Source organism: Colletotrichum graminicola (assembly GCF_000149035.1).
Source record: "Colletotrichum graminicola M1.001 genomic scaffold supercont1.3, whole genome shotgun sequence".
Taxonomy (NCBI): Eukaryota; Fungi; Ascomycota; class Sordariomycetes; order Glomerellales; family Glomerellaceae; genus Colletotrichum; species Colletotrichum graminicola.
This window is the reverse complement of record NW_007361007.1, coordinates 401,262-427,698: the sequence shown is the minus strand read 5'-3', so window position 1 is coordinate 427,698 and position 26,437 is coordinate 401,262. Positions and strand designations below refer to the sequence as shown.

The 26,437-nt window shown below is 49.2% G+C and overlaps 8 protein-coding genes across 8 annotated transcripts; 3 read left to right on the top strand and 5 right to left on the bottom strand.

Moving 5' to 3' along the window:
- Positions 1-294: 294 nt before the first annotated feature.
- GLRG_01033 (C6 zinc finger domain-containing protein) lies at positions 295-1,906 on the bottom strand (the record flags this gene model as incomplete). The annotated part of the gene is made up of 2 exons (XM_008091718.1): positions 295-1,655; positions 1,879-1,906. 2 exons carry the CDS (start codon positions 1,904-1,906, stop codon positions 295-297), a joined length of 1,389 nt encoding a protein of 462 aa, XP_008089909.1.
- A 946-nt stretch (positions 1,907-2,852) lies between these two features.
- GLRG_01032 (OPT oligopeptide transporter) lies at positions 2,853-6,038 on the bottom strand (the record flags this gene model as incomplete). The annotated part of the gene is made up of 12 exons (XM_008091717.1): positions 2,853-3,146; positions 3,207-3,456; positions 3,519-3,695; positions 3,758-3,832; positions 3,888-3,988; positions 4,047-4,126; positions 4,182-4,859; positions 4,915-5,112; positions 5,173-5,686; positions 5,738-5,816; positions 5,870-5,913; positions 5,982-6,038. 12 exons carry the CDS (start codon positions 6,036-6,038, stop codon positions 2,853-2,855), a joined length of 2,547 nt encoding a protein of 848 aa, XP_008089908.1.
- Positions 6,039-8,741: 2,703 nt separating this feature from the next.
- Positions 8,742-9,596, top strand: GLRG_01031 (uncharacterized protein; the record flags this gene model as incomplete). Its single annotated transcript, XM_008091716.1, has 7 exons — positions 8,742-8,801; positions 8,868-8,924; positions 8,988-9,050; positions 9,111-9,170; positions 9,231-9,281; positions 9,343-9,417; positions 9,483-9,596. 7 exons carry the CDS (start codon positions 8,742-8,744, stop codon positions 9,594-9,596), a joined length of 480 nt encoding a protein of 159 aa, XP_008089907.1.
- Positions 9,597-10,988: 1,392 nt separating this feature from the next.
- GLRG_01030 (uncharacterized protein) lies at positions 10,989-12,155 on the bottom strand (the record flags this gene model as incomplete). Its single annotated transcript, XM_008091715.1, has 3 exons — positions 10,989-11,448; positions 11,509-12,031; positions 12,092-12,155. The coding sequence occupies 3 exons, from the start codon at positions 12,153-12,155 to the stop codon at positions 10,989-10,991; spliced, it is 1,047 nt and encodes a 348-aa protein (XP_008089906.1).
- A 2,945-nt stretch (positions 12,156-15,100) lies between these two features.
- Positions 15,101-16,840, top strand: GLRG_01029 (FAD binding domain-containing protein; the record flags this gene model as incomplete). The annotated part of the gene is made up of 7 exons (XM_008091714.1): positions 15,101-15,505; positions 15,560-15,849; positions 15,898-15,962; positions 16,020-16,098; positions 16,153-16,262; positions 16,341-16,565; positions 16,620-16,840. The coding sequence occupies 7 exons, from the start codon at positions 15,101-15,103 to the stop codon at positions 16,838-16,840; spliced, it is 1,395 nt and encodes a 464-aa protein (XP_008089905.1).
- Positions 16,841-17,484: 644 nt separating this feature from the next.
- On the bottom strand, positions 17,485-19,647 carry GLRG_01028 (uncharacterized protein; the record flags this gene model as incomplete). Its single annotated transcript, XM_008091713.1, has 8 exons — positions 17,485-17,718; positions 17,775-18,179; positions 18,248-18,579; positions 18,636-18,746; positions 18,809-18,842; positions 19,021-19,133; positions 19,191-19,294; positions 19,349-19,647. 8 exons carry the CDS (start codon positions 19,645-19,647, stop codon positions 17,485-17,487), a joined length of 1,632 nt encoding a protein of 543 aa, XP_008089904.1.
- Positions 19,648-21,855: 2,208 nt separating this feature from the next.
- GLRG_01027 (uncharacterized protein) lies at positions 21,856-23,569 on the bottom strand (the record flags this gene model as incomplete). Its single annotated transcript, XM_008091712.1, has 2 exons — positions 21,856-22,253; positions 22,279-23,569. 2 exons carry the CDS (start codon positions 23,567-23,569, stop codon positions 21,856-21,858), a joined length of 1,689 nt encoding a protein of 562 aa, XP_008089903.1.
- A 1,164-nt stretch (positions 23,570-24,733) lies between these two features.
- On the top strand, positions 24,734-26,205 carry GLRG_01026 (DNA for 3-methylaspartate ammonia-lyase; the record flags this gene model as incomplete). The annotated part of the gene is made up of 4 exons (XM_008091711.1): positions 24,734-25,080; positions 25,129-25,568; positions 25,641-25,823; positions 25,898-26,205. The coding sequence occupies 4 exons, from the start codon at positions 24,734-24,736 to the stop codon at positions 26,203-26,205; spliced, it is 1,278 nt and encodes a 425-aa protein (XP_008089902.1).
- Positions 26,206-26,437: the final 232 nt, after the last annotated feature.

The window sequence follows — 26,437 nt, the reverse complement described above, 5'->3', positions numbered from 1 at the left end:
TGAGTTTATTGGCAACATCTGTATCGTACATTACATGTCGAGAAATATAACCAGATCATCCACTTTTCCAGCCCTTGACCTTGTAGCATATGTAAATCAATTCACCCATTATGTGATAGTAGCTAAGTGGATTCATACAAGGACACAGCAGAGAAAAAGCCGCTTCAATCCTGCTGGTTTTCTTCTTGGGACTATAATAAATAACTATCAATATCAACCACTCAACAGGTGTGGTATCTTACAAAGTGTTCTTTTTTTTATTTTTACAATCATGCAAACTTTGTTTGTGGAGTCCTAATCCCCCCTTTCGTGATTTATTGCTTCAGGAACATGCGAGTCCACAGGATACGACGTCCAAGACGCATTGACTGGATCAAACCGCCTTGTCAGAGTCTCCTGCATTTCGCCATTTTGTATTCTCTGAATGCTCAGGTGGATGTCTCCCTTCTGGTTTCCAGGCGCCGCTATCCATAACCTATGCACTCTGGGCGGATTTGGAATGGTTGACAAGGGGTCCGGGGAGTCCCTTTTACCGTCACGTGGACTGTCTTGTACACCCCTTTCCTCGATTGTTATTACTTCTCTGGCCACACGGGCTGATAACTCCGCATCCCAGATTCCTTCATGACGCTGTCCTAACAAGATTAGCTCCACTGCTTGCCGCCTAATTCTGGGAACGCGGCATTTGATTGCTGTGTAGAACAAAGGAGGGCTGAGGCCAATGTTAACAGCATACTCAGGGACGTGGGAGCCAGGCGTGTCTGCTGCTGGCGTTGGTAACTCTGACGACGACGGCTGAATTATGTCAAGAATCTCTCGAGCGTGAGAAACGACCGAGGCAAATTGATGCGTATACAGGTCGAATATCAACTCGTTCCTTGGGTTCAGAGCGGTGTTGGCGATGATGTGTGCCATGGTGTGGTATATCGGTAATCGTCGACATACAAGCTTTTCGGCGTCTGATAAGTGGCTCCAGCTCCGAGCTTTGAAAACATCGAAACAGCGAAGCCACCCCTCTAGATCGTTCCGAAGAGCTTGTTGTGTAGCAAGAAGCTCGAAGATGTCGACTGGATCTTCTGATAAGTTTATTGTGCTGCCATTCCTCTGAAGTTTATGGGCTCTGAATAGTAGACCGTCCAGGCTGTGACTTGCATCGCGGGTCGTCTGAAAGGCCTGTGGCAACTGATGCCATATGAATGCCACGGAACAGGCAGCCCCAGAGTAGAACTCGTTCAGGAGGAGAGCTGCTTGCAAATCAAGCCTTGGAATCTCTTCAGCAAACCAGTCGTCGGCCGGATCTGAGGACATTGCCGATGTTCTGTTTCGGAGCAAGTTGCCTAACAGTTTGAGACTATATCCAAAATGAAGGAAACCGTTCTTGTACCGTTTCTGCATGAACTCCAAGCAGACAAATATTGTGCAAACAATGAGGGCAACACGAGTCGACTCGGTGCCTGGCTTTGTGAAATGAGGTTGGAGAAGTGAGATGGATTTGTTGTAGTACAGCAAACTGAGATAGTCTGCGGTCTTGGAGGACTGACATTCGCTGGCCTCCTCATTCGTGAAGTTGCATGGTTCAGTCCTTGCCAGCTCTTTCTCATGAACAGCCCCTACGGCGAGGATGGCGTAGAGTATGGCAGGCTCGGTCGAGCTTGCTTGGAGGACAAGTTGTGTCCAATATGGAGAACTGAACATACCCAGTAATCTGCTGGACGCCTCATGAACGAATAATTCGAAGTGTCGTTTGTTCGAAGGGGTCAGTCCGGCAAGACTGGCGTGCGTGTTACAACGTGCCAAGGGAACGGATGGGGTCGGCGGTGAGGGCAGTGACCTCCGGCCAGAAGAGCAACTCTCACCGCGGCCTGCGTAGGCGCATACCTTTCCCATGACAGTGCATCGCCGACATGATGGTCTCGTCTCGTCACACTTCAATCTTCGGGTTCTGGATAGTGGTCAGATGAGTTTTTGAGTAGCTGTGAAACCAGGCTGGACTTACTTGCAAGTCAAACAGCCCCTTGCCACTTGCTTAGGTGACCGAAACGTGATTCCGCAGCTATCAGGTGGGGTCTGACTACTGCCCATGGCCGTAGACTCTTGAAGGGCGCTGAGGTTGATGTTTTATTATGGCTTGCGCTGAAGTTACCACGGTACGCAGCGCAAGAGGGGCGTCGCTCGTCCTACTGAGAGGATCCGGGGTGGATCTGGACGTCAGCTTAGGCGGAGCTTTTGTATCGAGTACACAAGTACCAAAGACTGAGAGGATTGCAAAGCAGGCAGAAAAGGGGCTAACTGTGAAGCAGGTTACGATGTATAAAACCGTTTGATCCAGACAACCATTCACTGGTTAGAAATCTTTAACGCTGATTGGCTGCCGTTGCTACTGTATGGTTTCATCGCCCCTTTTCTGGTATTAATTGGTCGCCGGTCGCGGCAAAGCGTAATCTCCGCACACAAACTAAGTTTCGGTGAGGCTCACCGTGTCAAAGCGCACCGTCGGAGAAAAGACTTCGGCTTGGCCAATCTCATAACGCTTGGGCCACGGGCTGCTCGATGTTGACCAGTGTTTGTCTGAACTGAAGCAGGGAGAGAGACGGTCTCTGATACGTAACGCACCCTCATATGTTCAAAAAGTCTCCGGCTGAACTGGTATATCTGGCACACAAACTCCTGTCGTGTCATTACATTTACTTTGACGTAGGTGCTAAGCGTTTAATTGCCATCCCTTAAATCCGAGCATCCTACCGGCGGTACGGTCCCCCAGTCCTCACCCCTGTTCAGGTTGAATGTATTACTATAGCACTGGCAACGTATTCCGCTGCTCTTCAAGCACCAGAGTTCCCAATCAAGGTTTGCTATGTTGCGTAATTGCCAACGCGTGGTCCGAAGTACTCGCCTTGGGGCAACTGCAGCCTTGTGCAAGCCGTCGCTTCACATCCACTCTCTGGGTGATTGCCCCACCACTTGAGCTCTAATCCATGGTAACTGACAGCAAAAAAGATGATGACACCAGCAATGGCTATGGCTGTTGAAAGGGCTGCTGAGAAGACGTAGTTGTACTTGGACCAGAATGCTAGGTAGCGCTGCCGAAAGTACACCATGCTCAACCATCCGGGAAGAACGGCGGGCCACATGTAGGCAATATTATACTGAAGAAAATAGTAAGCACAGGGCTCGTTATCTCACAGCGAGATGGGTTGAGGACATACGGGGGACCAGCTGATACCTCCGCTAAGAATCATAACGGGATGAATCTTGGAAAACCAATGAGTGCGAGGGAACTTCCTCTGGAAGTAGTATAGAACGAATGGCACAGCAAAGCCGACAGGGAAGGCTGACAAAAGCGCGGTATAAATGCCTCCCGCGCCGAAGACCTTACGGGCACCAAGACTACCAAACAGCACAGCAGCTGTGAAGTAAGTGTTGACACCGGGGCACGTAAATCGGTCTTTCTGGTGCCTAAAAATAAACAGTCATGTTAGAGGGCGGCGTCTTCCGAATGGGGCCCAGGCAGCACCTACGTGGAACAGAGATCAGGGATGCTCTCAATCTGGAAGTTCATGATGCCAGTGCATACGAATGCCGAGACAAATACAGCCACAACCTGGGCGAAGAACGTGTGACGCTGGGGAATCTTGAGATAATGCGCGAGTTTGAGGTCGTTGGCGAAGTCTAATGCGTGAGCCGTGGTGACATAGCTGGATTTGGAGGTCAGATGGTTAGTTGAGTGCTCATAACTTCATTGGGTGATTTTACTTACCCAAAACACTTGAAGAAGTTCATGGCTAGAGCGTTGCCCGGCTGAACGGCACCTCCGATAAATTCGGCCAGAACGCTGGACAAGTTAGCCGCGTCCTAGGATGCTGGTCGTCATGAAAGAGGCTCTGTACTTAAACTCAACCTCCATTCCAGTAGTAGCAAAGATTATACCGGTTGGAATGACGAAGACCAGTGCAAGGGCGATTCCGAAAAAAACGACGCCGACGCTGGTCTGCATAAGATCGTCAGCATCTCCCGCCCTCCCACTCGAGGGCAACAGAGGAACTTACCTCGGTGGGCCATGCAGCAACGGCAGCAATACCGAAAGCAATGGCAGCCAGGTTAAGAATGAGATACCACCACTCGGGTACTAAGCGCTATTATTACGATTTGAGCCGCTATATGGACTGATGCTCTGAGCCTACCTTCGGGGTAGTTGGACATCATCTTGGTATGAACATCCTTGTAGTCGTCTGAAGCTTCTTTCTTGAAGCTACGCACAAAGCTACGAAACCCAATAGCTATATCATGACGATGATACAGAATGGCGTATGAAACCGTCGCTGAATAGACTGCGAAAAAGAAGTAGTACATGGTAATGCTACTAGCAGCCAGGTACCCTGGAGAGTAGGCTTGGTACTTGGCCTCGTCAAGCCATCCACGTCTATCAAGAATCCTGGACACGTTGTAGGGGTTGCCGAAGTGATTATACATCAGGTTGGAGTTTATGGGAAGGTATGCGGTGTTGTATGCGTTGGTCCAGTAGAGGCCGATGATTGTGATGCCTCCCAGGATGACGCCGATAAAGGTGTTGAATGTGACACGAAATGGAACAACCAGTGGTTGAATAATGTGAGTCGCAACGTTCCAGTCGAATGTAGGTAAGGGATTGAACCCTAGACCGTTCCTGACTCCGGTGATGGTGGCAAGGGCAAAGTTGTTGGGTGCGATCCAGGCCATCCAGTTGAAGAGTGACAAGGCACGAAAGATGTAGTCAGGAAACCAGAACCATACAAACATGCTGGAAAACGCGACCACAAATAATCGATATCTGGACATTTTATAAAACCTGTTGAACGGACCAGGTACTGGGGGGTTTGTTTCTGCGAAAAGCTTTAGTTGCCATCTTTGTTCTGAACATTGCTGTAGAGTACTCACCGTTGTGGAGAGAGCTGTTTAGTGCGATGGTGACGAGCGAGCCAGGCCACAGGCAAAAGGCAGGATACACTAGGAATCTCCTGCAAAGGCCAGCAAGGCCAAATCCCATAAGATTTGTTGATAGTGCCAGTAGGATCTGGTAGCTGAACGACTTTGCATACTTCTGCCCGAAATACCTGTCCATCCACTGTGTGAAGACTACGAAGACAAATCAGCAAGGAACTTTATGAGAGAGGCAATCGCCACAATATGGCATACTAATATATCTAGAACTGGGAAGCGTCTTTCCGACACTTGCCATGATTGAGATAAGCATATGCTCTTTTTTGTTGAACGGCCCATTGTTAAGAGTGTGTCTCACTCCGAACAGTGTGATTCCGACATCGGGAAGCCATCTCTCTGCTGCTTTCCCTGCGGGATACGCCAACAACTGAACCACCTCGGCACGGAGGATGATAGATGGCTGGCGCACACTGAACAACTGGTTGATAAATGCAATGAAGGTGACGAAGAATATGCCAATAACCCAGGCACGGATTGTGCTCACGGGGAGGGTGACGTCATCGTGCGAATCGACAACGGCACGCACCTCGGCGTATGGACTGTTAGTCGTCAAGAGGGAGACTTCAATCTTGACCTCGGAGATCTCGCGAGTATGCGATTCGGGGTTGGAGAAGATATCGTCATTGGCGAGAAAGACTTTGAGACGCTCGATAGCGCCGGCTGGGAAGTTGGGGTCGAGGCCGTGTTGGTGGACGAGTCTTTCGGCGGACTTTATGGTATGTTAGGAACTTACTAGATCGATATGTGCGTAGGGGCATACCTCCTTGGCCTCCTCAAGAGAAATTGTAAGGGAATGTTCTCTGGCTTCGAGGACTTCTTCAGGGGTGGCACTGAGTTGTCTTTATGATGTCAATGGCGATTCCCCCAGAGTCCATTTTCACCTATATCCTACCTTGATATTTCTTCAATGGAAACCTTCTCTTCGATGCTTTCTCCCTACATTGTGTTAGTTCTCAAACAATAAAAAATTGTCTTTCGATTATTTGGGCGTTGTAGTTAGTTACCTTCTGAGCCGTGATGGGATCGACCGTTTCCGCATTCTTCTCGTCCCCGTTTCCCATAACGGTTGGTTATGATGCACAATAATGGGAACTTTTTCAAGACCCTTAGAGTATACACAAAGTAGTACAAGTATCGCGTAAAGACGGGTGAGATGAACAGGGGCAACCTCCATTCCGGATTGAGGCCGGGAACGCCATCTTTATTTGCATCCTGCTGCAGAGAATAACCTTAAATAGGAGGCTGTTGTACCTGCAGAGATTGTGCAAGGAGAATTGGGTCAAAAGTCGCATGTCGCGCGGACGTCCTCCCCACCTTGGCAAAACACTACCAGGCTCTGCAGCATTTCAACCGTTGATGTTTTAGCCTCATTGCTTGGCCAAGCAATCAGACATTGCGTAGGTTTTGGCAAAATACTCTCAGCCCATTCTCGGGCCATGTCAACAATCGCCAATGTGTAAATACAGGTAGACTTACAAATGACGACTTTTCGTCTCAAAGTGTTGACGTCCAATGTTCGGCCATTGGAGAGCAAGTTAGTCTGTGCCCCTCCTAATGTTCCTCCGCATTTCTTGTGCTGACAAACGTCACTATGTACCAGGGATTCTTTGCTTTTTCTGCAGCCTCGCTGTTTTCGAAATAAGGCTTTCCAGCTCGAGAGCCTCACCAATAGTACCAAGTTCGAGACGCCGCATTAGCCACATAAAAGAGATAGGGGAGACGGCATGCCATTCAGTGATAGGGCCATTTGAAGTTTGAAAGCAGCAAGTCCCTTGAAAGCCGCGTAAATGTATATAGACTTAAATACCGATGTAGATTTCGATCGTCAGTTTCGTCTGGCTATCTTCGAAGAAGACAATGTACTGGTGTTGAATAAGGGCGAGATGGGTTCATGGTGAGATATCGCAACTTATATGGACCTTGGTTTAGTGCACTGTATAGAGAACATTTCATTCTGTGCATTGCCACAAACGTTAAGGACTTGGACCACCACTTCCCTACCCAGGGTGTAGCAGTGCTTCTGCTTTCGCAAAGGTGGGAACCAAGAATCGTGAGACAGACACTGAGATGCCAACTGCCATTCCGAAGCCCGAAACCCGTGTGGCGATAAATGCGATAACCAGGAACGTCATCTGTAAATGGTTGATTATTTTTCTTATCGCCTCTTGTAGATTTACCTCAACGTCGAAAACAAGCCAAGTCTCTTGGGCGATGACATTGTTCATGCAGCTCTCCCGCTCGAACTGTCAACGTGCCACTAAACTCTAACTTTATTCAACCACTCTTCGCTGACTATGGCTAGCCAATAAAGCTGCGCCACGTGCATTGACTTAACGCAGTGATCAGCAGAATGTCCGGGTGCAAAGCTCGGTTGCTTTCTATGGCAATGGTTACGATCAAAGCGGAAATTTTGACCATTTTTCCAAACTACAAGACGTACTACTGCATTCTCTGGATTTGATTTGCTATGTTCGACGTAGCTCACAAGGAAAGTGGAAAGGTAAGGATAAGGGTCACACGTCAGCCATAGAGCAGACAGATAAACAAGCCTTACTCAGCAGGCGATCACAACAGTTGTTGGAACACGTCTAAACACTGATACCAGAAGAAGCAATACTGCTTACTCGGTCGCCATCAGGTCAAACTCTCATTGAAAGTTCGACCTCGTTTGTGTAAAGTTTGCAAGTGGGTATCACGCGTCCTTCACTGCCACTGGAGCTTCAGGGGAATCCAAACTTGGGGTTTCTTAATAATCATAATCGTATACATGTCCAGCACTAGCCTCAACAGCCCCTGAGTCGCTCAGCTCATACTGAGCTCTAGCATTGGCCGATTCGAAGCTTATTGACGCGCCACGTTGCCGGAACGTTTGGGAATTAATAGTTATTGTACGTATATGACTTGATAGTAAGCAAAGGGCGTCGTAAAGTCACCAATGCTGCTGCGATAACTATGTATATACATCCCTATTGAAAAGTGAATCCCAGCACGAAACAGAAGATTGCGCGTAACAGGTGGGTATTCATAAGCAAGCAAACCTGAACTTGTGCGAGGTAAGCTAGCGATTCGTAGCTTTCACGCTCCAATTTGTTCAAACTTGCACCCAATGCCACGTCACTCGCAGCCACTTTTCATGCTCTAACAAATATATTTGACACATGGTCTATACAAAAATCAAGTTATAGGTAACTATACATGGCTGATACTATTATGAAGCAGCGCTGGCTAGCTCAGATATGTGACTTGGCGCCGAAAGAACACCCCTGGTTGTCCATTTGATTCGCATGCTGGTTGACGCGCCATCTTTTTGCCTGGTGATAGAGGCTTACCTCCTTAAGATTCAGTATACTTTCTACGTTCTTGGTTGGGAATCAATGGATAGACGCCGTTCTATTTCCAGGTCAGGCTTAGTTGATGGACGCCGCGATCGAAACACCGCCGTCAGCCACGAGAAAAGAAAGGCGGTGCTGGATCTTGCCCACTTGTCGAAAACGGGTATAAAAGCCGACGGTCCTTCTGTCAGGCGTAATGATTGAGAAAACAGCATCACAAACACAAACACTACAATAACCACTTCTTTCAACAATTATCAATTCACATCATTCATCAACGTGACAATATGCAAGGAATTACATGGACACATGCTCTTTTGGGGTTGATCTTCATGGAATCTCTAGGCTTAGCACTTGTGCTACCTGACGGAGCTGTGGCGAAGCGCTCGAATGATGTTTCTGCGAAAATCCGACGCGAAAGTCTGGCCCTTGATGAGACTCTTCGTATCCGAGATGATCACGATGATGGCGATGATTCTGGCGATGATTACTGTTAGTATTACAGCATGGAATCTGGCTCTCGGCTTCTTGATTAGCAGGCTGATGTTTGGTAACTAGATTGGCGTCGATCGCAGGACCCCGGACCACCGCCACCTCGGCCTGATAACAATGACAGTGAGCAATGCCACGCCATAAGACAATCCGCTTAGGACAAACAAGCTAATTCTTGCGCTTCAGATGGGCCTCGAAAGCGGTCGCAAGGGCCAGACTCCCCGCCGCCTCGGCCAGATGGCGGTAACAGTGAGTTCAAGTCGAAAAATATTGGCGTGCCAAGATCAACACACTAATACTTTCCACTAGGTGGTCCAAGGCGACGACAGGGCCCCGGTCCCCCGCCCCCTCGCCCAGATAATGGTGATAGTAAGTACAAATCTAATACATGGCTGTCTGGTTCGACTCAAGCAGGCTGACTTTCAGAAGGGCCCAGACAGCGGCGGCAAGACCGGCCAACTCGTCCAGATAATGGCAACAGTAAGCACAGGATAATCAATGAATGTGTTCCAAATCAAGCAGACTGATGTATCTTCATTAGATGGACCCCGACCACGACCAAATGATCCCAACCCCCCTCAGCCACCTCGTCGGCGAGACAACGGTTTGCACAGTGGTAGGTTCTTAGAAATCAAGCCAACAAGAGAAAATCCCAATAATATTCAATTAGTATCACAACAGAAGCAGACACCGCCCAAGGGTCCTGGGGGTTCGCCTGGCCGACCTGACTCTGGTCCTGGGCCTGACCAGCCCGATAATGGTCCGAAGCCACTGAGAGCCGTAGACCGCGAGTGAAATCGTAAGAAAACCTTGCGGTCGTACAGCGTGGTTCTCTGAGGACTACCAAATCAACAAACCATATGGATTTCGCCAGGAATGACGTGCGCAAAGTATGAGTGACCTGTTGTTGGGTTGACTGAACAGCGAGCCAGTCTTTCTTTCAGATACGATGAATCAGGTCAATTCCAAAGTTTCATGGTATTATTGTTGAACTATGGAAATTGACCAAATCAAGCCGATATATCAAGGCTTATCAAAAGAGATTCTATGAAAGAAGGAAATTCGGGGTTGTAATCTACTCTCGTTTAGTTGTCTTGCTTTTAATTGCGAATTCACACTCTCGTTTCCCCTTTCAGATCACCAAGATCTTCATGGAGAAATAAAAGGAAGAAGCACCTTAGTAGTATCTTGTTTGAAATTCGGCTCTTTGAGCCAGTTCCTCGTCCGGTATTGAATTGGATGTAGGATGCCCGCCACGCCGGTGCTAGGTAATGGCCAATGAGAAACTTTGGAGAATGGCTTGGCCACCGAGCCTTACTGAGGATCAGGGTCTTCAGAGACTTCATAATCAAGTGATTATACCATATTTAAGACGACATTTAATCAGCAGAAGAATGCCAGGTACAATTTTGGTCAGACAAGGTATATATTATGCAAGGTAAGCGTTTGTAATCATATACCAGTACTCAGGGTCGGAACAGCAATCTCAAACAAGTCATCAAGGACAGACTGTGAGCAAGAATGAATTATTCTGACATCCTTGTCTAATTGGGGTCAATTACACAATGGCATTATTTACTTGGCGACCAACAGTAAATCTTGTATGTTCTGACAGAGTGAATCCGCAGTTCTGCATCAGCCCCTCACGGCAGCCAAGCTTCGACGACGTGGTATTGTAAGATGTGTCAAGGTGACTTAGTCGAAATGTGCTGCTTATGAGGATGGATGATTCGTATTGACAAAAAGTTCTATGCATCTTGCATTTATCGATTATTTATCGGGAGATAATGGTCTAAATTTGCTCATGCGCTTCAATAATATGATCTAATTCTTTCCTACGAGTATAAATCTTAAACACCGACAAACAACTTGTTGTATGTAATCCACAACGTTGCAATATATACGTTATCTTGCTCATCCATCGTCTTTTACTGGCATTGAATTCATGCGACTGTAAGCAAGTTTTTCCCTTTCCACTATCCCACGTAGAGGTATGATGAGAAAATGTTTTGCCGAACGGAATTGCCCGGGTGTTAGTACTCAGGGCCATAAAGACCGCCACAGTCGACATCGCCTGAACTCTGCCTTACTCTTACTTTTCACCTTCTTTCATTGACGTACAAAATGCTAATAACAACTGGGCTGTTTTACACGAAACCTGGCACAACAGTTTACCTCTGCCATATTTCAATTTTCCGGATGTTCGGCATCCCCAGAGCTTAAGGTTAAGGATTCAAAACTGTCCCTCCCCTTGACGAACACAGTTTCAAATGGCAACCCAGACTCTGCTCTCAAGACACCGTACATGGACGAGGAATCAAGCTGCCTTCTCTCAGTGTCTGAGAACCTTTTTGCCTCTCTAAGGTGTTGCAAAACGACCGCTCCCACTTTCAGTTGTGCACCAGCCTTCTCTGCGCAGTCAATGCCGTGGCTGACGTCTTTCAAAGCCAGTGTCAAGTCCGACATGGGTCTTTCGCCTCGCGGTGGCATGTAGGCCCCCGCTGTCATCCGTTTTGATATCGATAGAGCCAGTGGTCCGTATTGCTGCCCAATAAGCGTTTCCATCGCCTCAGTGCCCAGTCCCGTCTTTTCGGCAAAGACGTGGGCTTCAGCGACGAGTTCCATCATCCCTGCGGTCATGAAGTTTCTGGGATAGGTAAGTATTGTATTCGTCCTCCAGTTCATAGGCCAACTTTGCTGTACTTACCCGGCCGTCTTCATCATACTAGACTGCTGTACATCTTCGCCGAGCCGAATGACACCCCTTCCCATGACGCCCACGATGAAGGGGTCAATCCTATCCACGGCGTCGCGAGGCCCTGCGATGATCCATAACAGCTTTCCTGCCGCAGCCACAGGACTTGCGCCAAATACAGGAGCTGCGACAAACTTTGCGTTTCTGTCTGCCAGACGATCTCTCGCTGTTGCCGACGAGGATGGGTGGACGGTGGATGTGTCCACAATGACTTTGCCCGTCAAGTTGATTGGTGCGGGCATTTCGAGTAATGCATCTAGAGTTGCCTCGAGCGCCGCATCATCGCTGAGGGACATGAAGATTATATCAGTATTATTGACAAGATCCTTGGCATTGGAACGTGCCAGCCCTCCGATCTCTGAAAGGGGGGCGCCGCGTGATAATGTCCTATTGTAGTACTGCAGATTCGGGGCACTGAGTTTGACGAGGTGTTTCTGCAGGTTGCTTGCCATGCCAAGACCCATTGATCCTAGACCTATCATAGTCTTCAGCAAGAGCGTTGAGGCTTAGTATTGAATAGCTGGTTGTTCTTTACCAATCCACCCTAGTCGCGGGTGCGGGGTCAATGGACCCGATGGTGCTGAGAGGCCTGTTTCCATGGTTGCTTATGGGCGGTTATTGATTGCTGGCCTAATGGTGTGACAGTGGTCTGAATGTGTGAGGTGAAGCTTTTCTTATGCAGATGAGGGTACACAATATTTGTAGGAGGAGAGGGTTCGGAGTGGTGAACCTGATGAGTCAAAGGTTCGGCCAACTGATAATGGCTTGCCGCACGCCCCATTTTTTCGGTTATTCATCCGCCGGTGTTAGCATCCGAAATCTGACCAAAGCCAGAGCCGACGTTGTCTCATCCGCAGGCTGGAACACGGGTTTGCATTTTCGTAATTCGTGGACTATCTCACAGCTGACTTTATCCGCAGAAGATAAACCAAGAAGTTAGACAACGGGAAAGAATTGATACTGTCGCCATTCTGTCATCGAGTGTAGGTCTCTTGATGGGTATATCTATATTACCTCATTTGATTTGCAGAACACACCGCATGTCATACAAGGAGGCGTATAGTATATTTTGTCTAATGTAGTTGCCAGCGCTATTTACTGGAGGCGGGGAAATTACGTCGTGACTAACGGCTTGGACATGCTCAATGCAGTACCATTATAAGGATGATGGAGCTCCCAGTCATCAACAACGTCATCATCATAGTCACCGATGACAACGGGAGGGATTTTGTCTATGACATCGTCTAGGCCTATCTGGTGACCAGACAATCCTACTCTGCAACTAACGAGGAAGCCAAGTTGGGCTTGACCATTAGCACAGACAAAATTGAGACAGTGGTTAGACGGATCGCTGTCTACCATCGCTAGTTCACCAGACCCGGATGCAATATGAATAGCTAGACACCCATTTTCTAAAAGGCCGACGTCATGGCCAGGGGTAAGGAGTCTATGGACTTCGACTAAGTGCTCATCGAAATTGACCTACTCTAGGACAATGAACTCATTCTCCTAACCGACATGGGAGGAGCGTAAGTCGCGGGACCTGAGATGCCAGTATTGTAACGACACGAACGGCATCGGAATGGCCAAACGCGGGCACAACAGAGGAAGCTGGATGGTCTTTTCAACATACGGGAATAGACATCAGCTGCAGTGACGAACCCGACCTAAATCAAACATCATGAGACCGTAATCAAAGCAAGAAGCATAACAGTAACCGGAATAACAACGCCACTAGTAGCTGCAGTGACGTGAAGGTCAGACATAATTTCGATTCGAGGCCGAACCATACTGATCCTCCCAGTTGGCAGATATGAGGTCCATGGTGCCAGATTTGCATTGTAACAAGAATTATTACTTCGCATTTTCGCAGCGAGCCGAGCGATTCTCTCATGATGGATTTACTTCAAGTACGATCAAGAAAAACAGAAGTCATAATGTTGTACAGCAGCTTCAGCTACAGAGGGAAATCATGCGAATTACGATGATAGGTTATACAAAGCTGACCCTGGTTCGCTGAGAAGGTCTTGGCCTCCTAAGCGACAGACTCGAGTCCTATGAGGAGTAGGTCGATGGTCAAACTCTCATCTAAACGGCGGAAGGGGGACAACATCTCGTTTTAACTCGAGAGCATCCCAACCCAGCCGAGCTAAATATCAGTAGTCCGCAACCCATAACAGCTCCTAGACACGCTGGTTTTCTTCGACCGGTTTTCTGAATTAGCAAAGGATCGGCCCGTAGTCCCGAGTTACCCGACCACTATCCGTACAGTATTAAGGGGTGCACGACCCCAACGTTATTAGGCGGATACCCTTGTTGCCTGGGCACAAACAAATACTAGCCAAGGTACGGAGTGCTCCGTACTTAAGACACCTTTTTTCCGGTATCGGATGAGAGCGGAACGGTGGGTAACCGAGGTCGATACGCCCATCATACAGTATCGTAACGCTCTTCAACACTTCGGGGGTTGGGTGTCATTCGGTTTCGGCGGCTGTAGGGCTGGCTGGAGGCTAGCCGCGAGTCTGATGACCCATTTGCCCACAGAAGAGTAACACAATGCCGTGATGAACCAACGCCGACGTAACAGTGGTTGTTCGATTGTGCATGACCGAGCTTACTGACTTGCTCCCACTTTCCGCTGCACCTCCCCCTGTTGGTAGGTGAATGGATGAAAATTTCTCTGACAAGGGTCTCGACGTGGCGTAGCCCAATAGTATGGCTTCGGCACCGATCCGGGGCGTCCCCCCAGTGGATCTTCATTTGATGTTCCCTGTCCATCCCTTGGAGGTTGAATCGCGTCTGTGCCGAGTACCAAAGTCCAAAACGAGGCGACTGGATATCCCGCATGAACAGTTGAACATTTTAAGTGTCAACATTCTCAGGAACTCGTATACAGTACTCCGTACTTGCGGGCCTCTACTCCCTCCCCTACCGCTGTCATGGAAATTACACCTTCCGGATCTGAGAGAGGTAGTGACAGCAGTTCCTCCAAACCACGGCTTGCTCAATGCAGTCAGCTCTTTTTTACATGCTTTCGTCAGTACAGTGAGTGGTTTATTGGATCGTGGAGGAGACACAGGTTTGCAAGGAAAACTGCCATTCTTTTCTCCACAGAGCCTTGCATCTTCCCTCGAACTCTGGGAAGTCTCCTCAGGTAGATGACAAATCCTCGCACGTTTCCGTCTCCAACCAATAGCTACGTGAAGTGCCTCCTGTTGGGTCCTGGTCCTGGTACCGCTCCCGTTAATGAGCGGATAGCTCTGCAGATCGGGGCCATTATGGCGGGGAGGACACTGATTGTAACTTCACCATGTCCTGGTCAGAGACAGGGAGGAGGCCAATGCAACAACGCCATTTCCCTTGTTGGTACGGAGTACTCCTGCTGAGGGCACCAGAGTTTAATATTAATTTCTGCTTCAGTCGCCCCGTTAGCTCGCAAACCTTACACATTGCATCTTCATACTAGAGACGGCACACTTCCATTTTTTGTTTTCTTTTACTTTTCCTCTCCCCTCTTTCCCCATCCTGCATAACGACTAGCGCAATGCTAGACGTAGTCATCATCGGAGCCGGTCTCGCCGGCCTTTCGGCCAGCATCTCCCTCCGCCGCGCGGGCCATAAGGTGCGAATCTATGAGGGATCCTCCTTCGAACAAGAGATTGGTGCCGCCCTCAATATCACCCCGAATACGGCAAGGTTCCTCATGCGATGGGGTCTCGATCCAAAGGCGTCCGACTTTGTCAAGGCAGGCACCATTCTCACGCAGGATGCCGTGACGATGGAGATCACATCGACCGAGTCTCATGCTGACAATGAAGATCTCTATGACGCCAACTTGTGGTATGCTCATCGTGTGGACCTGCATAGTACCCTCAGGAAGATGGCGACCGGTTCCACAGGCCCGGGTGTCCCCGTGGTCATCCATCTCAACTCGTCGGTTGCTAGATACGTGGGTGCTGCCCTTCGTAACATAAGTACTCTTGTCTTGGCTAATGCACTGCAGGACCCTGACTTGCCGGCTGCGTACCTGGAAAATGGCGAGGAGATTCGCGCTGACTTGATCGTGGGCGCGGATGGCATCCGCTCTATCGCACGTCAGGTAGTTTTTGGCCGCGAGAACCCACCCGTGCCGCCTACATGCCACAACATGTTTTATCGATTCCTGATCCCGGCGGAAGCCCTGGAAGAGGACCCCGAGACCAAGTTCTGGACCGAGGAGAACGTGGATGGTCTCATCCGTATAATGCTCGACGAAAGGTCCAACAGGACGCTGACAACATATCCATGTCGCAAGTACGTACCGAGAGCCACACTAGAAGCAATACCCAGCTGATGAAATAGCAACACCATCCACAACTTTATGGGCTACACCTGGGAGAATAATATCGATCCAGCTGCCCGCGAAGGTTCGTCGCTCCTCGTAGCCAGCTGGAAATAACGTCCCACTAATGTTGCGTTTATAGACTTCGAGGCTAAGCTCGATAAGGCGCAGCTTGTCGAGAAGTTTTCTGGCTTGCATCCAAGCCTGATGGCAGTAATCAAGTACGTCCCCTGTAGCATCGTGGGACAAATACCTTTGTCTAACATCCGCCACAGCAAGGCAACCGATGTCCGGCGATGGCCTTTGTGGTACCACCCTCCGGCGCCAACATGGCGCAAGGGCAAAATGGTCTTGGCTGGCGACGCCGCCCATCCAGTTTTGCCTCGTAAGTGATACATCAGCGAATCTATCTGTCATCGGCCAGGAGGTCATTTCCGGGCGTCGACTGACTTCTATCATATAGAACAGGGCCAAGGTGGTGCTATGGCTCTTGAAGATGGGCTCGCATTGGGCATCGTGATGTCTGGCGCTACTGATGCCTCGGATGTCGAAAAGCTGCTGGAGATGTACGAAAAAATCCGCAGAAACCGTGCCAGTGCGATCCAGATACTGAGCAACGTCGGAAAAGACGGGTTACTTTACGACGAAAACGAACTTTCAAAGTTCATGTCCAAGGAGCACATCCCCAGTACGACGCGTTCAAGCCCCCCTCCGAAGACCCCTTTAGCTAACATTTCAGCAGAAACACTCAAAGAATTCTACACTTACGACTTCGAATATGACGTTGCGGATGAAGCCATCAAGACGATGGAGGAGTTTGACCCGTCGTTCCATGTTCCCCATGACTTCTTCGAGGACGACTCCTTTAACATGAGTCTTATTAGCGAAGAGCTGTCTAAGATGTGTGGATTCATCACAGTCGAGACGTGTATCAGTGTCGAGACTGAGGAGACAATATTGTGATTTTGCTATATCATTTGAAGTAAAGCGTAAGGAGGGCATCAAGGCAGGACAAAAACCACGTACACACCATTTTATATTGTGTGGTGCCTTGAATGCACAGAACTGATACGTACTTAATCATCTATAAATAGAATGCAACGACAATAGGGAGTTCGTTAGAAGATGATAAGGGGCAAAGAAATGTTTGATTGATATTGTGACTACCCTCAGAATACGACACAAAGGCAGTTGTTCAAAATTGCATTGTTACCTGGGTACTAAACGGGGAGCTTATCAGGCTCTACTATTTCCTGACCACCTCTTCGGTTTTCTCCAAAGACGTCCATCACCACTTGGAATAAGAGATCGGGTTGAAACTTCACGAAGCTAGAGAGTTAATGGCAACACTTGACCGCGCCATCCACAACAAGCAGCTTGGCATTCCATTAGTAGTTTGAGGGAACTTCAAAGATCGGAGCCATTTATTAAAAGCAATGGGTGGCTTCTTTACGGAACGAGCAAGTTCTCAAGCGAGCGTCACTACATACCTCCAAGGCCTAGCAAAGATCGTATCAACAGTTTATATAACTGGGACATTGAAACCCCAGTATTCTAATTCCTCTTCAGTCTTCTTTCACGCGACTAGTCGTCTTGTATTATGAGTATCAGGTCCTTAGAGTGCCCTTGTTGTCGATGGAGTGGTCCGCAGAGTTGGCACCTTCGGCGGTTTCGCTATCACGGGTGGCGTTCATCTGGGTCTCCTTTTCGATCTGCTGGATGTTGAGCTGAACAACGTTGGCATCTGGACCATCAATAACCTTGACTAGCTCTTCCAAGGTTGGCCCCTTTGTCTCAACGTATTTGAAGTACACGAAGCAAAGCTCCAAGAAGATCCAGCACTGTATTGCATTATTAGCTTTGAGGACCTCAGAAGATGTTTCTGGACGTAGCATACGGTATAGATAAGGTACAGCTTCCAGGTCTCCCCCTCAAAGAAGTCGAGGGCCACAGGGTTGGCGTAATTGTTGAGAGTGAGCGCTGACTGGATAGCAATGTTAAGAATCATGAGACCCTTGGCTCGCAACTGGTAAGGGAGGATTTCCACGGCGTATCCAATCAACAAACCGGACCACGCAATTGCATATGCAACGTTGAAGACCCAGATGAAGAAGATCATCGCATGGTTCGCACCTGGAGATCCGTACTCTTCGTAGAGCGCGCAGGTCAAAGTCCAGAAAACGAAGGTGCCAAACATGCCCCCGGTCGAAGTGAGGAAAGTGGGACGGCGACCGAACTTGTCAACCATGAGGGCGAAAGTTATCGATACAATAAGTGATACCATAGACGAACCAGCAGAGAGCTACGGTGAGAGCAGTCCTGTCAGCGAAAGGTACATGGTGAGTATGATTCTAGGAGCAGAACACTTACGCCAAGTTTAGCCGTCGAATCTGTGACTCCCGCATTGTCGTACAGGATGTTGGTGTAATTGGATATGATGGCGTTTCCAGACCACTGAGAAAAGATTCCCAAAGAAATCAAAATCATCAGTCTGTAACGGTTGCCGGGGCTTCGAAAGAAATCAAGGTAGCTGCTGTGCTCCTTGGCCAACCGCTCCAACCTGATCGTGTCTCTGATTTCGCGGTACTCAAACTTGACGGTAGGGTGTTCAGCATTTCCGTTGGCGTGATACTTGGCGAGAATCTCAAGTGCCTCATCAAGTCTGTCATTTGCAATCAGGTATCTTGGCGACTCGGGCACCCCTAGTACCAAGTGAGTTAACATGTCCAGTCCAACTAGTCTTTTCGAGATTTCTCACAGTAAATTCCAACGATCTGGACGACTGAGGGAAGAGCCTGCAGGATAGCAGGGATGCGCCAAGACCAATGGGAATTCATAAAGTTGGTGCCAAAGCAAACCCACGCAACAGCTGCAACCGAGATGAGCATATAGTCAAGTCAAGATATTGATTAGAACATCGGCCCGACTTACTGAGAGATCCTACATTCCAAAGGCAGTTATAAACCTTTTCGATGTTAGATGTGTTATCACCCCTAACGAAGTCTTGACCAATCGGGTTTTGATGTCGATTGATTTGGATGAAAATCGATGGCAGGTGTTGGTAAAGGTATATCGGGGATGTGTAAGACATGAAATAATCTGAAGTTCAAATTTCACAAATTTTAAAGCAGAAAGATACGCACAGTAGTAAGCCTAGCACGATGCTGAGGGTGACAAATCTCGGTGAGCAGCATGGGCGAAGCCATCTGAGAAAATGAGTTACCGAACCCTAGCAGCACACGACCGCCCATGAATCCTATCGTGATGTCAGTTGCCTAAACAGCAAATATTGTGGGACGACTGAGGAACTGACCACCCAAATTCTGGCAGCATCCTTGAAGCAAAGCACCGGCAATGGTGATTACGCCTCCGATGACGATGGGGAGCCGTCTACCAAAGTGATCGGTAAAGTAAGGGCTGCAAACCAAGAAATGAGCACATTTACCACCTCATGATCATGGAAAAGCTTACACAATGGGAATGGAGCCAAGACTTCCAATCTGGTAGAGTGCAGCGAGAAGTCCCAAAAGGTGGTCAGTAGGATGGTCGAAGTAATCCTTCCACGAATCGAAATTCTGGACCGAGTTAAAAAACATGCCGTCGTAGCCAGTGCTAGCGGAGCCAACACAAAGAATGAAGGCATGCCAGTAAAGCTTCCGCAGACCAGGGTCCTGGTACCAGGTGACATGCTCGAAGTCAGGAGCTTCCTCTTGAGCATGGATAGTCGCCTCTTGGTTGGGCTTCGAATCCTTGAGCTTCGAGAACATCATGACGCCCAAGAGTGAAAAAGGTTTCAATGAGTGTTAAAGTATGAACTTCGAAGGGACTTGGAAGCAGTAAAGCGCTTCCAGCTTGCGGAAACATAAGTTCTGGAAACCAACACTCCGCTCAAAGAATCGTAAAAGGGGATCCCCACCTCTTATATCCAGGAAAGGCCTGGTGCGGTAATCCAACTCCGGATCACCGGGCGACTTTACCGTCCTCTATTTCTTAGGAGTTAAATTCTAGTCACATGGGGAACGCCCTGAGTCTTGGATTCGGAAAGGTGATCAATATTACCCGTTAGCACCAAGCGAGTCGGGTTAGCTGATACATGCAATCTAGTTTGCGATTCCAAGCCGGTCCAAGCCCGGCCATGGAAGTGTCCAAGACGCACCCCAGACTAATCTGGAGACGGTGGATCGCAGGCAACCATACACAGACGTCCTTTGCGTGACAAGGCTGGCCACTGTCGAATCGTAGCTGCTGAAGGATTTAGCCGGAATGGTCTTGGACTGTGGAGCGCCATGAGGCCAAGGCTGAGCTCTACAACTTCTCGTTGGGGCACCGAGACTATGCCCAGGCTGCCAAGCGGTTCTTGTGGAACCAGACCACAACACAGGCTGGAGACCCGAAGCGGCAGCATAGGGACACATGTTATATCGACCGCCGAACCAGGGCCTTCTTATGACGCCCGGGATTAGACAGATCATCCGCCGCCTGCAGGAAAGTTAAGCGAGGTGAGCATGGCGAGTAGCGTGCTTGTCCAGTGCATACATAGTGGACTAGAAACATCGTAACGGAATATGTTCCCGGTACGTGTTGGTTGCCTATGATAATACTACGCGACTCAGCCAATGTGAGGCGGCTACCGACAAAGTGTAGCAGTATCGATCTAAGCTACTTTGAGACTTGGCTGCGTATCCTCTACTACATCATTCTGATTCTATGTCATCATGCTGACCTTCTGGACTTTGATAGCTCATGTTTCCATGGTTCTCCTATAGTAATTCTCACTCCCATCATTTTGCCCCCATATTCTCTTTCTTTCTTCCTATATCTTGACTTTTGTGGTATACCCTCTCCTTCTCGAGTGGCCGTGACTGTCATGATCCATTAGACGATCGGCGGAATGGATCGATATAAACTTCACCCTGCGCACTCAAGGAACAGCTATTTTGCTAGAATTCCAGTTCATCATTATCAACACCAGTGTCAAGAAAGCACGGCAGCCAGGCCATACAGTACTGCGTTTACTTTTCCAATCATCAAAAACTATCGTCTGTCAGCTAACCATATATGAAATGATTCTATATGATCAGATCTCATGCTCTCGACTCGTTCCATGCCCAGGTCATTTCATCTTCACGACATGTCTCAAAGCCTGAAATAGGTGCAAGTTCCGACCCACAAGGCTCGGCAACTCAAATCCGCAACCAGGTTCCAGACCAAAAAGATTTTCAGTGTAATGCCGTACTGCCGCGACATAGTGTCATAGTTATGGCCTCCCGCTCTCAACCAAAACACAACGTCTCGTTTAAGTCGCTTAACGCTTGCTTGGCGTTTGAACTTTAGCTTTTTTGCTCAAATGACATCAAGAGTCTGGCTGTCGGCTATTATTATGCCGACTTATCGGGTAGAGCCCCTCATATTAATCTCGTGAACTTCATCGTGAGCGTTCACTGCCTGTTGCATGTGAATGTGGCATGAGGGCCCGTGACAAGATGACTGTAAGGGCTGAGTAGGGTAAGAAACATTGGCAACACAACGAAAGATGGCGAGAACAAGACACTTAACCTCTTGTCGTTGTAATAGAATATCAACAATAATAAATACATTGATCAGCGGTCATAGTAACCAGTCTCCAGTCCAGTTCTAACACCTAGGCCGAAGTGAAGTTAGAGTCCAGCGATATACCAACAAAGAGCTGCCAACTCCAATAGCCAGAAATTCAGTTTAAGCAGGCAATAACCATGCCAAGGGATTACTGGAAAATACTCTTCTCCGGAAGGTGTACTTCAAACAGAGACCCAACTTGACCGCCCACTTCCATTAGAATTATGTTTGAGCTGAGAGTCGACCAAGATTACTTAACTTCAGAACCAAAGTATGAAATACGCATAGTCCAGTTTCTTTGCATTCGTAACTACAGCTGCATCTTCCCTTAGACACTTCCGATGCTGACAATCAATCATAAGCAGCATACATGTATCAACACTTCACTGCGACTCAGATTGAGTGTCTCCTTTCCACTTTTTGAATCGGCGAGCGGGCAGTCTCAAGTTAAACATGTGGTCAATCTCCAACACACTTCTTCCCTTCATCTCAGGCAAAAAGAACCAGGAGAGCGCTATTTCAAGAGCACACAGCGCGACATAAAGGAAACTCGTCTTGGCTCCCAGATGGGCAGCGTCGGGGTTGTAGGCGTAAGGAAGCAGGAGGTTCATCAGCACCGAAGACCCTTGCTGGGCTACACCGCCGATGCCTTGTGTCTTGGCTCGTAACCTCAAAGAACTCGTCTCGCCCATGATGGCGTACGATGCTGGCCACACGCCCATGCCGCAAACAATTATTACGAGAATGCACCCCGCGGCCGTGAAGTAGGCGACCGCCGGGCCTTGCCAGATACCGGAAATACCGACAGCCGCCCAGAGCAAGGTTGATATCGATAAGGATATCAGGATCACCATTTCTCTGGCCGACACGGGACAAAATCCACACACCAAGCCCGTTGGCAAATGTACCAACCACGATACCGCCGATGAGAATCATGAGACTGATGCGGGACTTCATGCCGATGGTCTGCAGGAAATAACTTGACTTGGCGATGAGGTCAAGACCGAACAAAGCCGTAAAGAGGTTTGCAATGATGACAACCATTGTTCTCCGGAGGTTTGTACCTTTGAAGCAGGTGAAATAACTGGCTCCAGCAGTCATCTCCTTCTCCTCGATGATGCTGGCGCGAAGTCTCCGCAGAACTTTCATCGGATCGACGCGAGGCGCATACAGCCTTTCTGAGGCCTTGGTCGCCTTGTCAGGCTTACCGCGCTCTTCGAGATACGCAGGGCTTTCGGAGATGATGAGGGACAGGATGAACGGGACGACAGCGAGGATCCACTGAGAGCCGAAGGAGGCAAGATAGCCAGCCTTCGTCGGCACGTCATTGACGAGGAATACCACGATAGAGCCGAGAAGCTGGCCGATAAGGTTGCCTGTCGGTACCAGTCCCATTGCCGAGCCCCGCAGGGCGGTCGGCGCCGTCTCGGAGATGTAGGTCATGGCGGTGACCTTGAGGACGCCAATGGATAGGCCTTGCACAGTCTTGCCAACGAAGAACATGGCGCGCTTTGCGTTCATATCCGCAGGCAGGTGCGAGAAGAAGATACCGCCGACCCCAAGGGCGCAAATGATTGCGCCCGTCCGCAGACTCCATATACGCCCAACACGATCCTGGTACCATCCTGCAAAAACGGAGCCGAAGACCATGCCCAGCGGAATGGATGCGGACCACAGCGAGACCCAAAGCGATGGAATGATAATCTTGCCGTCGTACATCTCGCCGTAGTCTCTCTGGAACGGCTCGACGGCGATGATGGAGCCAACTATCACGAGGGCGTAACCCCAGCCAACGATGACGACGGTCAGGGACACACAGTACGCCACAACTCTGGGGTCCTGCCGGATGGCTTGGCCTAGCGGCAGATTGTCCTCGCCTGTGTCATGGCTGACAGACTCGCTGGTTGTAGGCTTGGTTAGGATGGACATCGATTCGATTCGCTTTCTTCCGGGGTCAGATAGTCTTGAGGTCGGAACCCAATTCTGTTTGGTATCCGGAGTGTGCGGAATATCTTTACCGTGTTCTGTGAATTCGATGTTGTCGGTCGTGATCGAGTCCTTGTCGTCAGGGCACGTTTTGACACGAGATGGGCTCATCGTTTAGTTGGGAATTGGGTAACAAAGCTGATTGGGGTGTGATAGAACCGTGAATAGCTCAATGCGGGTAAAATTAAACGCCCTCTTTTTTCTTTGATGATTTATAGCTAATATGGGTGGGATTGGGGTGACCCTCAAAGAGCTCTGGCTGCCATCTGGTTATCAAGAATATTCATTTGAAATCCCGGAGAGATCGCGAGCTTCTTAAGGATCATGATTTCTATTTCTCTTGCATGCTACAAATATTAATGCAACCATGCTTCAGCAATAAATCAGTCGGATTGAGAGTGCCATTGGATGGGATATGAGATACCAAGGCGCAGCACTGGGAAGCGACAAACAAACATCTCGAGAAATGGCGCAAATAGACACGCATATGCAGCTAATCAGCTTGCGACGCTTTTGTGCACAATTTCCTACGGAAGACTAGATGTGTTTTGCTGGTGGTCGTGGTCCATGTCGGAAAATAAGTTGCTTCAAAGAATACGTACGTGGTGGAAGAGGACGACGTAATGGCTCAATGCCCGTTCCGTTGCCGTCGTTGGCTCATTGTATCTCTCTTACGCGTTGACCACGAAAATAAGCATCTGTGGGAACGGGAACGGGATGAGAGACGGACTTTGGACATCTTAACGGTCGAGTTTGACGTTCCTCGCTCCTACGGCTGACGTTGCATGCCACTCCAATTGGAAGCTCGCCGTGACCGTTCCTACGGACACGGACACGGACTCATGGTCTAAGCCTCATATCATTCGATCACAGTCTCCAAACGTTGTCTCCCAACAGTTGCGTCTTTAAGAAATGTTTCTCTAGGTACGCGAGGTAACACACAATGTACAGAGTCGTTCAAGGCCATTGAGGACAGTGCATCCCCCAGCAGTACTCACGGAGGACAACCAACACATCGGTCGGAGAAAGCCTCAAGAGATGCGGATGGATTTTACTGCTTTATGCCTAATATTCCTGTTCTATGTGACACAGTTTGGTAGTTGGTTCAGGCCAGCCGCTGTTTAAAGATAGACAACGTCACAACCTCCCTTCTTCAGCCTGGTTGAACATCGACATCTTAAGCACCAGACTACGGATTGCACCGTGACAAGAATCCATGCAAGAAACGGAAAGAAACTTTCAAGCCCGATCATTTGTGAAGCCGAACAACACACCATGGATTCTAGGCTGGCTTGCCACATCGTGACCCCGGTTGGCTGCATGGGCTACGGGTTCGACGAGAACCTTGTGGCCCAAGAGCTGACAAGGCTCGCCCCCAGCAAGATTCCAACCGCCATCATTCTCGACGCAGGCTCGACCGACAGTGGCCCCGAAAAGCTGGCTCTTGGAACCACGACTTGCCCGCGCTCGGCCTATGTTAAGGATCTTAGCAAGTTGTTGAGACTGGTGCATAACTTTCGAGTTCCGTTGATCTTTAGCTCTGCCGAAGGGGACGGAGCCGATGAACATGTGAGGTTGATGGAGGAGATTATCGAAGAAATATCCGCAAAAGAGACGAACCAGTAAGTCCAACTCTTAACTTCCGGAGCAGCCACTTAGTATCCGAATAGGCACTACTCATTCAAGACCATCTCCCTCTTCTCGGTCATCGACAAGTCTGTGATCCTCGAGCGGCTCAACGCCGGTCGCATCAGCGGGTGCGGAGCGTGCGTTCCAGAATTGACTGCGAAAGACGTAACCGAATCCCTCCTTGTTCTTGCGCAGATCGGACCGGAACCCTTTATCGTCGCTATGGAGGCCACGCCGGACTTCAACGTGATCATCGGCGGTCGGGCATACGACCCTGCCCCTTATGTCGCCTTCTCGATGTACCAGCTCAAATTGCAGCACCCAGATATTGGCCCCGAGCAGCTAGAATCATGCCACGGGGGACTCCTGCATATGGGCAAGATCATGGGATGCGGCGGGCTGTGCTCGACGCCCAAGTCCCACGGAGCAATTGCCACTGTCTACATAGATAGGACTTTTGACGGAAAACCAATAGCCCCTGGTTCGCGTTGAACACCTTTGTCCGTCGCTGCGCACTCGCTATACGAGAACACGCGGCCTGATGTCCTGCGAGGTCCTGGGGGTGCGCTTCATCTGGACCAGGCCCACTACAAGCAGCTCGAAGATGAACGGACAGTTCGTGTCCACGGTGGGAGGTTTGTATCTTCGGCTTCCCACGGCCAGCCGTATCAGCTCAAATTGGAGGCTGCGCGGGTTCTGGGTTACCGATCCATCACCATGGGCAGCATGCGAGATCGTAAGTCAATACCCCCGCTCTTGATTATCTCGTGTAATTCCATCGTCTTTGATTAACGGATAATCGTGACGTAGACATTCTTGTTCAGCAGTTAGACAACTTCCTCGTCTCGGTCAAAGCATATGTCAAACAACAGCATCCGGGTATACCCGGAGACTGGGACCTTGGCTTTCACGTTTACGGCAAGGGACAGAGCACGCCCACAGGTCCGGGCGAGGTGTTCATCGTCGCGGAAGCTGTCGCACCAACTGAACAACTCGCAACGGCCCTTGTAGTTAGTATCACAGTCCAGGTGAAGCTCGTTGGGGTCGCTAACAAGCATGACAGCACGGGCCCTACCCGGGTCAGAAAGCAACTTCGGGCAACTTTGCGTTCGGCCTAGCCGGGAAGCTGGAGATCGAGACAGGGCCTTGTGCTCAGTTCTCCGTATACCACCTCATGGACCTAGAACCAGGCGAAGAACGACTCCCCTCCCCCTTTCAAGATGAGACTGGAAGACGCCTCGTTCGTGCTAGCGTCTCTGTCATTGGGAAAGGTGAAGACGGTCTAATCCCTAATGACTTATCTGAGGAGGGCAGGACTGTCGAGTCTAAGCAATCGAATCACGGTAGCAA